This window comes from Trichechus manatus, unplaced genomic scaffold, assembly GCF_000243295.1.
Source record: "Trichechus manatus latirostris isolate Lorelei unplaced genomic scaffold, TriManLat1.0 scaffold00044, whole genome shotgun sequence".
In the NCBI taxonomy this organism is placed as follows: Eukaryota; Metazoa; Chordata; class Mammalia; order Sirenia; family Trichechidae; genus Trichechus; species Trichechus manatus.
Genome location: NW_004443980.1, coordinates 3,863,460 through 3,880,580, shown reverse-complemented (window position 1 = coordinate 3,880,580; position 17,121 = coordinate 3,863,460). Strand labels below are relative to the sequence as shown.

The 17,121-nt window shown below is 35.1% G+C and overlaps 1 protein-coding gene across 3 annotated transcripts in view; it reads right to left on the bottom strand.

The window, feature by feature from the left end:
- Positions 1 to 17,121, bottom strand: part of KPNA3 (karyopherin subunit alpha 3) — a 98,432-nt gene that overhangs the window by 30,929 nt on the left and 50,382 nt on the right. For all 3 annotated transcript variants that reach the window (XM_004376570.1, XM_023731532.1, XM_023731533.1), the window contains exons 2-7: positions 16,367 to 16,411; positions 5,596 to 5,685; positions 5,372 to 5,401; positions 5,234 to 5,286; positions 5,002 to 5,097; positions 1,863 to 1,948 (exon numbers count right to left, since the gene is read on the bottom strand). In XM_004376570.1, the coding sequence (XP_004376627.1) occupies positions 1,863 to 1,948; positions 5,002 to 5,097; positions 5,234 to 5,286; positions 5,372 to 5,401; positions 5,596 to 5,685; positions 16,367 to 16,411 (400 nt within the window). The remainder of the gene's footprint in view (positions 1 to 1,862; positions 1,949 to 5,001; positions 5,098 to 5,233; positions 5,287 to 5,371; positions 5,402 to 5,595; positions 5,686 to 16,366; positions 16,412 to 17,121) is intronic.

Here is a 17,121-nt window from a genome sequence, read left to right as displayed (position 1 = left end):
AATAATATTTATAGTGGTAAAATGTTGAAGAGTTTATATAGGTTTCAACCTAAATAAGTTGATAAAATACGTAGTCTGGCATGCTGTAGTTGCTCAATTATAGCTAACTGAATTAATAAATGTAGCAAATACTTTTACCTTAAAAACAATCTATTTCAGTATTTTCTTCTACTAACATTCCAGTACACACCAACTGACAATACCTACAGGTTGCTATTACATCATTAACTAAAAGAAAATACAGCATGAAATCTTTGCTATAATGCATAAAAAAAGAGCAACACGTAACCTCAAAATGTAATACTTAGTCAATGTAATCTCAATCCCTGATATGGGATTAACCAAAAAAATTGACTAATCCCATATGAGGTCTACTTTATATTTTAAAATAATTTATCATATAGTCCTTACACTTGTTGTTAGATGCTATCGAGTCAGCCCGACTCACGGCAATCCCATCCGCTACGGAATGAAACACTGCCCAGTCCTGCATTGTCCCCGTGGTCAGCTGCAGATTAGACTGTCCTTTCACTTTACATAACATAAATATTAACCACCTCCCCAAATCCTAAAACATGGCTCTCACACCCACTTCCTGCTAGGAAACTAAGCATAAGTTAGGCCTTAAGTTTCAATCAAAAGTGTACTACCTCCAAGATTTTTTGCTATATCTGTGCATTACTTGCTTAATATTTTCATAATGATTCACTTTTAACAGCTCTGTTGAGATATCATTTACATACCATAAAATTCACCTGTGTAAATCATTCCTTTTCATTGTCGAACAGTATTACATTGTATGAATATACAATATTTTATTTATTCACACATCAACTAAAGGACATTTGCATTATTTCCATTTTTTGGCTATTACAAATAGTACTACGAATATTCATGTACATTTGTGTACAAGTCTTCATATGGACATATGTTTTCTTTTCTCTTAGGTATATACCTAAGAGAAGAACTGCTGGGTCATATGAAAACTCTATGTTTAACCTTTTGAGAAACTTTTCCAAAGCAGCTGGACCATTTTACATTCCCACCAGCAATGTATGAGGGTTCCAAGTGACATTTTTAACTACTTTTATTTATCACTTTTGTAAACAGAAGACCAATATTACTTACCACAAATAGCAGATAATAAAAAAAAAAAAACAACGAAAACAAAACATTGCTATTAAACTGTACCTACTAGTCTCTACTGAAAGCCCTAGTCTAAGGCCTGTTTCCTTTCTGTTACAACTAACACCTAACTGGAAGCTTTCTCCATGATATTATTGAAATACCTAAAAGAGAACTAAAAGGGAACAGTATTCTCACTACATGATTTAATGTAACTTACTATTATATCATATACTACTTAAAATCATCTTAACTCCCATCTGAAGTCAGCTAAGTGTCCCACAAAATAAGAGACAATGTACTCAGTCACATCTAGATGATACCTAGTTCATTTCAAATAGCTTTTGTCAGTTTGGGTCAACACACCAATAATAGTGAGCCCAGTCTTGAGGTAAGCAAAATTTTAAAAATATATATGTTACAAGCTAAAAGACATAAGCCACTCTGTACCTTGGAGGTATCAGAAACAGAAATTTTTAAGCCTAGTTATTAGGAAATGGTCTCTACCCCAAAAGATAAAATTCTATTCACTTTTTAATAATCACAACTAAAATTATTTAATAACAGATCAGTGATACCTATGGGAAAGATACCAATTATCAAAAAGTAACTCATAAAATTCACCAGTTTAAAAATGTTACAAGCTAAAATTCAGTCTTTGCTACAAAACTCCATTTCCTTGCCATTGTTTAAAAAAAGAAAAAAAATCCTGAGAGTAAGGGCGTTAATGTACTTACTAGACTGTACAACAGCTTGAGTCTGTGCAGATGTTCCTGACGCTATGTTAGTTAGTGCCCAGGCAGCTTCAAACTGTAATGAAGGACTGAAAAAAACAACAAAAAATTACCATTTAGATTAATGAACCTCAGATCTACATGGCTATTCTTTACCTTGTCCTTGAATCTTGCCTTGTTATAGCCAATGCCTATTAGATATTTCCACTTGAATAGCTCGTCAGCTCCCAAAGCCTTCAGTCACCATAAACTTGCTTCTTTATCTCCATTGGTAGTTGTAACATTTAAAAAAAAATCAAAACCGAACTTGTCACCATTGAGTCGACTCCGACTCACAGTGACCCTTCAGGACAGAACAGAACTGCCTCACAGGGCTTCCAAGAACAGCTGGTGGATTCGAACTGCTGACCTTTTGGTTAGCAGCCGAGCTCTTTACCACTGTGCCACCAGGGCTCAGTCAATATAAACTTGCTTCCTTCTCTCTATCGGTAATTGTAACATTCAGCCAGCCATTATTTTCCTCTCCTCTCTCACAGACACCACATCTAATTAGTAAGTCATGTCAATTTTACCTCCTAAATATTTCCTCCATTTGTATCATCACCTGTAACAGCACTGTGCAAGTTTAGGCCCTCATCACCCCACATGAATTACTGCCACAGCCTCTAGACTGGTCTTACAATCAAAACCCCCTCTGACTCCACTATACCATCTGCTTTTCATACTGGAGATATTATAAGGCTGCGTAACTTTACTGAAAGGATGAGATCATTATAATTTGGAACAGTGATAGAAGACTTCACAAAGAAAGTGCAAATTGAACTAGTTTTTGAAAGATGACTAGAAAAAGGAAGACACTGACAGCTGGAAGTAGAAATAAAGGCTATCATAGGTGGAGTGATCATGATGTGCATGCATAACAAGGAATAGATCAAGAGACGGAAGCCAAGGACAGATGCAAAAATATAACAAAGGATGAAATTGGAAGGTAGGGGGGAGCGTGCATCAAATCCCAGGCTATAGAATTTGGAATTTACTCTATATACATAGAAATAATTGGGTGCTGCTGAAAGTTTTTGAAAAGGGGAGTAAAGAAAATAATATTGGAGACAATAATATGCAGAATGGATAAAAAAAGTTAAAGGCTGATGTTCCTGTTAAAACATATGCAAAACTATCTACATTAAGACCGGATAGATAGCTGAAAGAATATAAATTCCCTTAAATAGAGTATCAAGGTGGGAGAGGGTAGTGGTAAGCAAAAACTAAGGCGAACCAAAGGTTAGGAAATCAGGAAAAAGAGAGCTAGGATGTTACTATCAAAAGGTTAAAGGGATCCAAGAAGGAAAAGGTGTCAAGGAGAATGAATGTGAGAGACAGAGCAAGCAGCGAAGCTGGAAAATATACTCTACAGGTTTAAAGGGTAGAATAGAGGAAAAGATGGAGCAGCAAATAGGAAACGCATGATGAATTTTGGTAGAAAATAGGGGATACGAGGCTATTAGAGGCAGGGGAGAAGTAAAAGAACAGTAAGATCCAAGATGACAGACACTGTATACTGTCCCAGATTTAAAGGAGAAAGGGTTATTAAGCTGGTCTAGATGGTTTGGCAAATACTAGAAATGGGGCCTTAAATGAGAAACTGGAAAGATGTGAAAAATAAAATTACAAAACCAAGGTAAGTCTTCCAAGAGGTCGTATGAACAAAGAAAATAGAGGTACAGAAAAAATGAGTGCGATAAATAAATGGTAAATGAACACTTATTATAACCTTGATATTGTCTAAAGTTCTGTATATATATATTATCTCCACTCCTTACGACCACCTAATTTTTATAAATAAGGTATCTGAGGCTCAGAGAGATTACCTGACTTATCCAAAGCCACTTGTGTTTTGGTCATTGGCAAATTCTGGATTTAAATCAGGGTTTACTTAGCTCCAAAGTCTCTCTTTTACACTACAACACAATTTCCCATAACAAATTCTTAAAGTCAAATTCAAACCACTGACAATTTTCTATTTTGCTGTTTTATAATTGTTCATTAAATTATATATATTTCAACATAGTTTTCTTTATATATGTTATGTTTCATAGGCACACCACACAAATGAGTCTTTGCCAAAGGCTAGAAAGTAAAGAAAAAAGAGAAGTGGACCATGAACAAAAAGGTCCCTAAAGGTGGAAGTAGGAGAGAATTTATTTTTTAAAAGGGTGAAATAAAACTTACTTTACTTAAATAATCCTTGTCACCGAAAATATACACGATAGTATAAAAAAAGTATTAAGGACCTTTGGGAGAGGGTAGGTTGTGGTACACAATAGAAGTGAAGGAAGTATTAAATACTAAGGAACTCTTCTGTGGGAACATTTATATACCACTATTCTTATCTAGTCAACTGAAAATTCCTCAGACAGTGTTTGGTAAAACATCCAAGTTTCCATCTAAATGCTCTTAAATGCAAAAACTTTGTTTTAAAGTGTTTTGGAATTCAAACTTACATTCTACCCAGTTAATTTAAATGATGACGTTTAAGATAACAGCACTAAATGGAAATGCAGCCAGTATTACAAGAGATACCAAGTGGTGTTTCCCCCCTTCTCTTCTGGATAAGTATAACCTTGCTCCTTTATTTATATTTTAATTTTACCAAAAATGAAAAGCAAGATGTTAGACAACGAACCACGGCTGAAGTTAACAGAACTTTAGCAGATCAGTGGATCAGCTGGAATACTCCCAGGTTAAGAAAGAGGCACTGAATTTTGGAAACCGTTCATGTTGACTCAGTCATGAGGCTAATCTATATATAGACTCATAAGCAAAGGGTGACTCAAATACTATTTGGGTTATTTTAAAATACTACTAATGAAAGAAACTAACGAATAAAAGTAATAAATATTTAGGATAAGTTAGAATAGGCAATAAACAAGAGCTAAAATTTTCCTAGAAATATACATACTTCATAAACTGAAAAAGAAAGCAACGGCGGTCTGCAAGTATAGAATGAAAAAATAACAATAAAAATACATGAGAATTAAAGACATAATAAATACAAAACCAAATTGAAGCTATTGGTTAAACAACGATCCTAAATTTTAAGTTAACTGAAAAAAAGTGAACAGGGTATCACACTTATACTTACTTATCGTCCCTTTCTAGACATTTGACTAGAATTGGTAAGATCCCAGATTTTATTAGGTCATCAATTGGTGGGTTTCTGTCACTGGATAATAGCTTTCTAGAAACAGAAAGATAAGAAATTAACTGCTATAATTTTCAAACTATGAACAGAAGTAACAATGTACTACGTTTAGACTATCAGCTAAGACACCCTAGAGATGACATACTTTTCCTGAGGACAAATTAGCATTTACCTTGCAGCCTGGACAGCACTCAACTGGACCACTGGGTTATCACTTGTGGCATTCTGCAACACCAAATGTAAATTTCAGAAATGTAAAAAAAAAAAAATCGAAACACTTTAAAATGAGAATATTAAATTAATAACATACCTGCAATATAGCTTCTAGTGTTACGTTTTGCTTAAAAAGAAAAGAAGATAGTTCAGCAAAAAGTTTATTAGCAAAATTACAATTCATTAAATAGTCTATCTGTTAAAACTAGAATTAATATACCTTAATTATCATTGTAAAATTGGTCTTACATTAAAAATAAAGTCTTCCTGGTTATTATAAAAATTATTTTAAAGACACTATATAAGAACAAGGTCACTTACTGCTTTAAAATCAGCATCAACATCTGAATCTTCTAAACTTTCTTCTTGGGGAACATTTCTCTTTTTCAATAAGTGTTCATCTCTTTTGTTCTGAAAGGTAACCAATAAATGGTTAAGAAGTCATGAAGACTTCTGTTAATGAAAAACTCATCCAAATTATTTCAGCTTTATTAGGTAACTATAAAACAAATACTGAACCTCTACATAAGAATAATATGGATTAAATGTTCATTCTGCAAACCTCTGACGAGGCCACATCATGGTTTTGGTGACAAAATTAACCGGTTTACAGTCCAGCTTTTACACATTAAGTGCCAACTGTCTTGAACAAAACTGACCCTCTCGATATTTAGCAAAGATTTAAATCTGAGTACACAACATTATATAAAAAAGTCCAGCAAATGTGTTCCAACTAGTATGCCAGTTTTCACCTGCTTATTGCTAATGTTTGTCTGCAGCAATTTATTAAGAAGCCAGTTGAATGGGAAAGAGTTCAGTGCTCAAATGGTAAAGTCTGTAAGTTTGTTGGGGGTGCCAGGAGTGGGAGTTCATCAATGTAAACCTCACCTACTTGCCATCGTTCCAGCAACTTAAACTCTTGCTATCAGGGTTTTACAAACAAGAATTCTCTATAAGCAAACATATTTCTACATTTTAATAGATTTCAATTAATGGTAACCTGTGCCATTTCAAGTAATACCTAACTGTATAAATCACCAATTTCCTCTAAATTTTTAGTTTGCTAGTCTATAAAATAAGGTAGAATTAAATACAAACAAATTAGATCAAAGGACTAACTGATTTCTCAGATCCTTCTCAATTTAAAATTTCAAATGGCATTCTACCTAGTCTTCAGTATAATATTTACAGAAGTCATTAAGATAGAAAGTTATTTAGGTCATTAATACTGATGGTAAATTTCAAGCATTTTCAAATAGCATTTTAAAACTAGAACTAGAACTGTATCTGTTATGGCTTATCTGCAGGACATATATTTTGTGTTATGTATAAGCAAGCATGTTTAAATAAACTGATGCTTATAATACGCTAATCATTAGGAAATTATCAACTTCTACTTATATCACAGCAGACTTTTTCATTTAGTAACTACTCAAATGATCAATTCTAAATTAGTTATTTCTAAATTAAAGCATCTCACAAATACTAAAATCTATGCTTTGACCTTTACATAGTCTTAAGTGTCTCAAGTGGGAAAACGTAGCAGGCATCATCTTGACCGTGTGACAAAGGCACCCGTAAAGGACAAACTGATGTTGTGTCTCCTGGTCTGACACAAGGAGAAAACAATATCAAGTCTCTGGTATTCCTGACCAAAAATAATAATAACCTGAGGAAAATGAGACAAACCCAAATCCACCATTCTACAAAGAACTGGCCTGTACTCTTAAAAAATGTAATTATAAAATAAAAGATAAAGATTGAGGAATTATTCCAGATTGAAGGAGACTAAAGAAACACAACTAAATTCAATGTCTGATCCTGGATTAGCTCCTGAATCTATATTGGACATTACTGGGGACAATGGCAAAATCTGAGTTGGGTCTATAGATTAGAAGGTAGAATTTTATCTATGTTAATCTGACAAATGCACTGTGGTATGTGGGAAAGCATCTCTTTTTAGGAAATACAAACTGATGTATTAAAGGTAATGGGGCATCACGCCTGCAACTTAACTGGTTTAGGAAAAAAACTGTGTCTCTCTATCTATATAAATTAGAGAGAGACTAAGGCAAGTATGGAAAAATGTGCATCTATCTATGTAATCTATCTCTCTGTATAAATGAGAGAGAGACTAAGGCAAGTATGGAAAAATGTGTATCTATCTATGTAATCTATCTCTCTGTATAAATTAGGGAGAGACTAAGGCAAGTATGGAAAAATGCTAACAACCAAGGAAGCTGGATGCTAGGGAGGGGGTATTTAGTGTTCTTTGTACTATTCTCACAACTTCAAGTTTGAAATTATTTCAAAATTTAAAAAAGCTTATGCATACATAATATGGCAATTTTTAACATCTTTTGGAATTTAATCCACTTAAAAAGTTTCAACAAAGTTTATCTATAGACAGATAAACCAAAAAAGAATTTTTGTAATCCTGGTCCCAATCTATTTTCACTCTGTTTTCCCCTAATTTTTCCAGAACCTGAACAATCAACCTTCCAAAGGCCTTTTAGGGATCTTACTCCCTCTATCCCTTCTTCCTCCAAGTATTCCAGGCATAAAAGCAATGCAAAGCATGAATACAACTAAAGCCTATATACTACATAGTTCCAATATGGGAGAGAACAGCATTTCATCATTATATATGATGTTGCTGTTCTTTTTTGGTAAACACCCTTTATTTGGTGAGGAAGCTCCTTCGTATTCTTAAACTGCTAATTTTTTTCTTTTTAAACCATGAACGGGTGCACAATTTTACAAACTGTGTTTCTTTTGTAGCTACTGAAATGGACATATAACTTTCCCCCTTTCACCTGTAAATGTAGTAAATTAATTCTCTAATGTTAAACTATTCTTACAGGTCCTAGGAGAAACTTTTTTTTTTTTTAAATATTCATTACTAGATTTAATTTACTAACATTTCAGATTTTTTCACCTATGCTCATTAGTGAAACTGGCTTAAAGCTTCTTTGTTCATACTGTCTTGGTCTGGTTTTTGGTGTCGTGATTTTACTAGACTCATTAAATAAGCTGTGAAGTGTTCCCTCTTTACTTTCTCTGAAACCATTTAATAAGACTGAAATTATCTGTTCCTTGAATGTTTGCTGGAGTTCCATCTGAAAGACTACCTTTTTCCAGAGGGTGGGGGTAGGAGAGGTTAAATCTTTAGCCATTGGTATAATTTCTTTAATTGTTTTCAGATCTATTCAGGTTTTTCACTTCTTAAGTCAGCTGGGTAAATTTCCTCCTCTTAGGATATTGTCCATTTCACCTAGGTTTTCAAATTAATTGGCATAAAGTTATTCATATCCAAACTGCGGTAGACAGTTTGCAAAAATAACATTAATTCCCCTTCCATATCCATGCCTCTGCACTGATTCTAGGCTTGGGTGTGTGACTTGCTTTGTTTGGCAAGGGGACACTGAGCTTGAAAATGCTCACACATTGAGGCATGGCCTCTCTTGCTGCTCTTGCAATTCTGAAACCACTGTGAACAACACTGAGCTGGGCTGCTGAAGAATGTGAGCTATGCAGAGAACAATCAAGGCCTCAACCAACAGCCAGAAACAAGACCATCCTAAATCATCCAGTCATCCACCAACCCACCAGCTGACTGGAGATGCATGAGGGAACCCAGCAGAGAACCACTCTACCAACTCACAGACTTGTTAGCTGAATAAAATGGCCAGTTTTAAGTTACTTACAATTCTACAGTGATTTATTATGCAGCAAAAACTAACGAATGCACTGAAGTTTTTTAAACTTACACTATATTTAAATTAACATACTATTTTAAATTCCTACTACAGTTTATCTGTTCCTTCTCTCTACTTCTTGTTCAATCTTGCCAGAGGTCTATTCTACGGGTTTTTCAAAGAACAAAGTCGATAACTTTGCTGTATCTTTGATTTCTATCTCATTAATCCCTTTACTTTTTTCCATTTACTTTGTGTTTACACTTGAGATCCCTTTGTAACTCCCCAAGGTGAATATTTAGCTCATTAATTTACAGTACTTAGTTTTCTCCTAATGTTAAATATAGAATTTAAGGCTATAAATTTCCCTTATGAAGTTCCACTTTAACTGCATTCCACAGGTTCTAATGCGTATTTTTCCTATTATTCACTTCTAGGCATTCCAAATTTAATTAGGATTTCTTTGATGCCCTGGTGGCACAGTGGTTAAGCACTGGGCTGCTAACCAAAAGGTCAGCAGCTCAAATCCACCAGCCGCTCCTTGGAAACCCTATGGGGAAGTTCCACTCTGTCCTACAGGGTTGCTATGAATTGGAATTGACTTGATGGCAATGGATTTGGCTTGATGCCAAGGTATTAAAAGTGCTTTAACTTTTTCATAACCATGGGGTTTTTGTAACTGTCTTATTTATTAATTTCTAATTTAACTATACTGTGGTCAGAGGACTTGGTATGTACAACACTTTGAAATTAGCTGACAGGCTTTATAGCAGAAGTTCTGAAACTTTCTCAGTTCACAGTATAAAGACGAAGGAAATACCTAACAGCTTCCTTTATTAATTAGTTTTATGTCCAAAACCTTAATAAAGTAGTCATCTAAAAAAAAAAAAAACCCACAAATTAAAAGAAAAAATATTTCACTCTTAAATAAAATATGTGACTGAAAGGAATGCAGTGTGATCTAATGTTCAAACCGTGAACTACTTCAAGAGCTAGTAGTTTTGAGGTATCTGAAAGATGTTTAATGTCATGTGTTTCTCAATAATTTAGAATATCCAAAGGTGCCCTAGTGGCGCAGTGGTTAAGAGCTCGGCTGCTAACCAAAAGGTTGGCAGTTTGAATCCACCAGCCTCTCTCTGGAAACCCTATGGGGCAGTTCTGTTCTGTTCTATAGGGTTGCTATGAGTTGGCATCGACTTGATGGCAACGGGTTTTTTTTTTGTTGTTGTTAAAGTCCCCCTGTGAGTTCACTGTGGTGCCCTAAGGTGTAACGGCACATAGTTCGGAAACTATAGCTTTATACTATCACAAAATCAACTTTAAAATAACTATTGAGTTCTACATGTGTTCATTAGATAAAATTTGTAAAATTAAGGTGTTTAAAATTTCTACCTATTAATCGGACTGTTTAAGCTATTCATTACTGACAAGAAAATCTCCCATAATAATTATGTCTTTGACAAATTTCTCCTCATAGTTTTGTCAATTTTTACTTTTTATATTTTGGCATATGTTATTAAGTACATACAAGTTTAAAGCTATTCCATCTTCTTAGCAAATTGTTCCTTTTATTATTAGGTAATTACATTACAATGAAAACATCTTCACATAGGGCAAAATAATATAGGGCATGAGAGTCACACTTCATTCTTAACAAAAATATGCACAAAATAAGGGAAGATAATTCCTGGGCACATTTCTGGTGACTTGATTAATGATTAAAGGAAGCTTCATCAAAATCAGTAACTTAAATCATCACTCTGACACCCAAGAGATTTCTACCTTCCTGAAGACTGTACTATAATAAATTCAGCACTCATAAAAGGTATACTTCTGTTTTTTTTTTTTTTTTTGGTCAAATGGGAGGGAGCTCAGGGAACATGGGAACTAATCTAATTTCAAAACTCACCTATCCCCAAACATATACACGGAGAAACATTTCTTAAATTCCTTTAAAAATCCATTATTAATCTATTATTCATGTATATATTTATCTAGTCCTTTTTAGATCTTCTGTTTTCTGACTGTGTTATTAAGTTGAACCACATGGAATTGTCATTTTGTAGGTCAAGAGAGTTAAATATAGACAATTCCTTACAGTTCAATGTAGTATTTTTTGAGTTAACAAGCTCTATGTTATTAACCACTATATAAAGCATTTCTTTTTCATCCCCAAATTCTTTCTACCTTGAAAAAGTGGCCTGTAATCCTATAGCTGAATCTGTGGAACAAGTCAGCAGTCACTGTCTGTAAATCTCATTAAAAGGTACTGGATGCACAGGTGTGCTATATTATAATTGCCCCCTTCACACTCTCCCTAGCTGCTAATGGACATAATAGCTACCAACGAACATAAAGTAAAGCACGTGCTTTACGGGAAGATGACCACCCTCTGCAAGAAACCAAGAACTGTTAAGCTATCTTAGTGGGGTAAAGCAGGAAGGGCTGTTCTGTGGCGCCAGTAAATCTAGCCCACTCTGATCAGGAGCAGTAAACGATGTCCATTGCCTGCAGGGGGCTTTCTACTTTTATTACTACCTTTTACCTTTTATTACCCCCTTTTACTGCCCTTTCCCCTATTTGCTCTCTGTATATGCTATCTGGCACGTAGACATGGCTATCCTATCAATATTTAATCCTGGGAGAGAGGAATTTAGGCATTCTTCTCCCAAGTCGTGAACTGGGGTGTGCTTGGATGCAATCTAACCCTGTGGATGGGAGATTAACTTCAGGGAACCTAGGCTGATGATAATGTGTGCGGTTCTACTCATCCCTGTTCTGTTTATTCTGTGAGTAATAAACGCCTGGGGATTGTGCCATTAGAAGTATCTGATCTGTGTTCTGTTCCAAATGGTCCTTCACTAAGAATTTCATTTCAAACCTGAAATAAGTAATTCATACCTGTTTTTATCCAGCAATACCCTAAGGATCTTAAATCCTTATGTAGTTTTAGTTCCTGTAAAATTAAAATCTTTATTTTATGGATGAGTAAATGGAAACACAGAGAAGATAAATAACCTGGCTAAATTACATACCTAGGAATTATAAGAGGTAAGATTTGAACCTAGATAGTAGTTACTGAGGTTGTTTTCTTAAATATATTCTACTGCTTGCTTTTTAAAGTAGTAGCCCTACTCTGCATCTAAATGCTTCTAAAGAGAAAGAAAAATATGCTCACAAGATAGATCTTCTCAAAATTAATAATTATGAAATGCTACTACTGCTGAGTGGTTACATGGATATTCACCCGTGAGTTTTATATTTATATTCTGGGCACTCTGCTTAGTATGTCATATATTAAAAATGTAGTTTTTAAATGATACCACTGGCTCATCAAACATGTAAAAATCTAAAAATCTGATGACATTTTTTTTTCCTTGAAGGATCATTTAATTGATCTTATCAACTGGCCGCTTTTTTGGATTCTAATTTAGGCTTTTTTGTAATTGGCATTTTTATTGAGATAATTATAGACTCACATGCAGTTGTAAGAAATAATACACAGATCCCCTGTACACTTTGCTCAGGTTCTCACAATGGTAACATTTTGTAAAACTATAGTAAAATATCACAACCAGGACACTGACACTGATACACTCCACAATCTTATTCCGATTTCCTATTGTACTTGTGCTGGTGTGTGTCTCTGTGTGTCTGAGTACGTACATTAAGTTCTACTGAATTTTATCATCTGCGTAGGTTAGGGTACCTATCACCATAGTCAAGATAACGAACAGTTCCAAAAATACAAGATTCTCTCATGTTGCCCTTTTATAAGCAAAACCACCTCCCTCCCACCACCTCCTCATCCTCATATCTAACCACTGGCAACCACTAATCTGTCCTGCATTTCTAAAATTTCATCATTTCAAAAGTGTTATATAAATGGATATAGACTGTAATCTTTTATGATTGGCTCTTTTTTGCTCAGGATAATTCCCTACGGGTTCATTCAAGTTGTTCTTGTATCACTAGTTTACTCCTTTTATTGCTGAACAGAACTCCATGGTACAGATGTACTACGGTTTGTTTAATCATTTATCTGTTAAAGGACATCTAGGTTGTTTACAACTTTTGGCTATCATGAATAAAACTGCAATAAGCATTTGTGTACAGGTTTTGTGTGAAAACACACTTTCATTTCTCCGGGGTAAATGCCCAGGAGTATGACTGATGGGTTGTGCGGTAGTTCCGTGTTTAGTTTTTAAGAAACTGCCCATCTGTTTTCCAGAGTGGCTGTACCAGCAATGCTGAGTGATCCAGTTTCTCCACATAATACCCAGCATTTAGCATTTGGTGTTGTCACAATCTTTTATTTTAGCCATTCGGATAGATGTGCAGTGACATCTCATTCTGGTTTCAATTTGCACTTCCCTAACGGCTAATGGTATCTTTCCATCTGCTTATTTGCCACCTGTACATCTTCTTTGGTGAGATGTTTCTTCATGTCTTTTGCTCATTTTCTAATTGGATTGTTTTCTTTTTTTTAACCACTGAGGTTTGAGAGCTCTTTACATATTCTAGATAACAGCCCTTTATTGGATATGTGGTTTGTAAATATTTTCTTCCAACCTCTAGCTTGTCTTTTCATCCTCTTCACGTGGGCTTTTACAGACCAAAAATTTTTAATTCTGATGAGATCCAATTTACTAATTTTACTATTAACTGACTGCACTTTTGGGGTCAAGTGCAAGAATTCTTTTCCCAGCCCTAGATCCTGAAGACTTTTTCTCCATGTTTTTTATAAAAGTTTTAGTTTTCTGCTTTTACATCTAAGTCCATAATCCATTTTTAGTTAATTTTTGTATAAGATGTTAAGGTGAAGTAAAAAAGTTCATATTTTTATCTATCAAAATCTACTTGCCCCAGACCATTTGTTGAAAAGGCTATCCTTCCTTCAATGAATTGCTTTTGTACCACTGTAAAAAATCAACTGGTACAATGTGGACGGAGCTTTAAGACTTTATGCTGAGTGAAATAATTCAATCACGAAAGAACAAATATGATATGACCTCACTTACATATAAAGACAAGAAAAGGCAAATGTATAGAGACCAAAGTTTATTAGTGGTTACCAAGAGCAAGTGGGAGAAAGAAAGGAGGGTGGTAGTTATTGCTTATGGAGTACTGAGTTTCAGTTTACGACAATGGAAAAATCACACTGATTAAGGGTAGGGTTGCACAGTTGATTATTACAAATGCTGAAAATAAGTTGTACACCTGTAAAAAGTTGAATTGGCAAAAGCTGTGTGATATATATATAGTATTTAAAATGACAATAACAAAAAAAAAAAAAGAGTAGCTGTTGAGGCTGCTTATATACAACCAAATACTTCATGGGATTTGGTTCCTTGGTATGGAGGTTTAGGGTCACGGTTTCATGGGACATCCGAGTTAACTGGCCTGATAACATGTTTAGTGCTTCTGTACTACCTCTTAGTTCACTGTGCAGTGCCTGGGGTCTTAAAAGCTTGCAAGTGGCCATCCAAGGCACAACCACTGGTCTCTATTCACCTGGAGCAACAGAGGAAGAAGGACATTCAGGAATAGGAGGAGGATATGCAATGTGTGGCTAATTGCCTCCATGAACAACTGCCTCCTTCGCAACGAGACCAGAAGAACTGGATGGTGTCCAGCTACCTTTACTGAACATTCTGATCAAACATTCTATAGACAAATCCTGATCAAAAGGGAAAATGCAGAAAATTACTTCAAATTCTCACGGATTCCAGACTTTCTGGAGCCATGGAGGCTGAATGAACTCACCAAGTTATTGCCCCGAGATAATCTTTAAACCTCAAGGCAAAAATATCCCCTTGAAATCTTCTTAAAACTAAACGATAGTTTAGCTTAACTAGTAAGAAAAAATGTCTGCCTTGAACATTGTGCTCTTCTAGGAACTATTTATATGGGATCAAATTGACTACAGCAACTCGAAAGATTAGACAGGAACCTTCAGGGGCAGTGAGTTTATGTTAATGGGGGAGGAACAAGTCAGAAAAGGAGGGTGAAAACAGCATCCTTGCACAACTCAAAGAGTAGAATCAGTGTCACTAAATTGTACATGCAGAAACTGTTGAATTGGTTTATGTTTTGCTGTGTATATTCTCAACAACAACAACAAAAATTAAGTGGGCATATTTATGCGGGTCTATTTTTGGGTTCTCTATGCTGTTCTACTGAGCTATGTGCGTATCCCTCTGCCTACACCACACAGCATTGATTACTGTAGCTATACACTAAACCAAACCCACAGTCAATTCCAACTCACAAGGACCCTACAGGACAGAGCAGAACTGCCCATGATGTTTCTAAGGCTGTAAATCTTTACGGAAGCAGACTGCCACATCTTTCTCCCACAGAACGGCTGACAGGTTCAAAACACCGACCTTTCAGTTAGCAGCTAAGCACTTTAACCACTGCACCACCAGCGTTCCTTTTAGCTATATAGGAAGCTTTAATATTGAGTAGAGTGACTCCTTCCACTTTATTCTTTCTTCATGAAGACTGTTTTAGCTATTCTTTTGCCTGTACCTTTCCATATATATGTCAGAACAAGCTTGTCTAAGTCTACAAAAAACCTTGCTGGGCTTTTGGGAGGAACTGCATTAACCCTATATAGACTGATTTAGGGGAGAACTGGCATCTTTACTATGTTGACTCTTGCAATGTATGAAGGCAGTATGTCTCTCCATTTAGGTCTTTAATTTCTTTCATTGCCATTTTGTAATTTTCATTATATGGATCCTGTACATGTTTTGTTAAATGTGTATCTAAATGTTTTCTCTTCTTTGGAGTAACAGTAAACAGTACTGTGTTTTTAATTTCAGTCTCTGTGCATGTTCATATATAAATATAATTGATTTTTGTGTGTTTATCTTATATTCTGTAAACTTACTGAACTCACCAGGGCTCTAGGAGGTATTTTTTTGAGAGTCCTTGGAAACTTCTATGCAAACGATCATGTCATCTGCACACAGGATAGTTTTACTTCTTCCTGTCCAATCTGTATACCTTTCATCTCTTTCTTTTTTTGTCTTATGGCACCGGCTAGAACTTCCAGTACTATGCTGAATAAGAGCAGTGAAAGCATATATACTAGCTTATTCCCAGATCTCAGGAAGAAAACATTCAGTCTTTCACCATTAAATGTAATGTTAGATGTAGGTTTGCAGATGCACTTTATCAAGCTGAGGTAATTCCTCTCTATTCCTAACTTGTTGAGTCTTTATCAGGAATGGGTGCTGGATTTTGTCAAATGCCTTTTCTGCATCAACTGATATGACCTTATGATTTTTCTTCTTAACTTGTTGATATGAAGAATTGAGGCTATTTTAAAAAAGATATTTCACTAAGAAGTCAAACACAGTAAAACCTTGATTAATCACCCTTACCTTCCGTAGTTCAACTGTCACTTCATTTCTGTGTCTTCGCATTGTCTAAAAAGAAAAACAAAGATTTTGTAAGTATCCAAACACTGATATTGCTAGCATATAAATTAAGTTCTCAGACATCTACGATTTAAAATTTAGAAGTAATTTAATTTTAAGGATTAAAAGCTAAGCAGTTTTAGACTTATAATGAAGACTTGTAAGAGGTGAAAAAGCCAAAAATCTTGTCTATTTTAGTGGCTATCTGTTGGGTAACTTCAAGGAAGATGGAAGGTGAGGCTTGGCTGCCTAGGATCCAGTCCCCTTTCCTAATTGCACTCAGGTTCCTCTGGAGAATGACACCTTCCCAATTGTGTACAGTTTTCATGGAATCACCTACTAACGTCTCACTCTCTCCTAGCTAAAGTAGGGCATGAGACTCCAACTATGCCAACAAACTCTATCCCCCCCCCAACTCTGAAAATACATTAATACCCACAGCAGGTATTTATACAACATAGTTAATAATGTCTTTATCTTGGACTTGCTCTATTCCCAGTTCACCAGTATCCCTACTCATTCTATGAACTACCTCAAATTCTTCCCATAAATTATTGTTTTGATTAATTAATTAAGACAGAGCTGGTTTTTGATGCTTGCAATGAACGAATTCAAACTCAAATGATTCATGTTTTTAAAAAAAGTAAATAACTCATTGTCATGGCCTTAAAACCACATGAAAATAAAAATAAGTCTGAGATAGATATTTTCTATCAAAA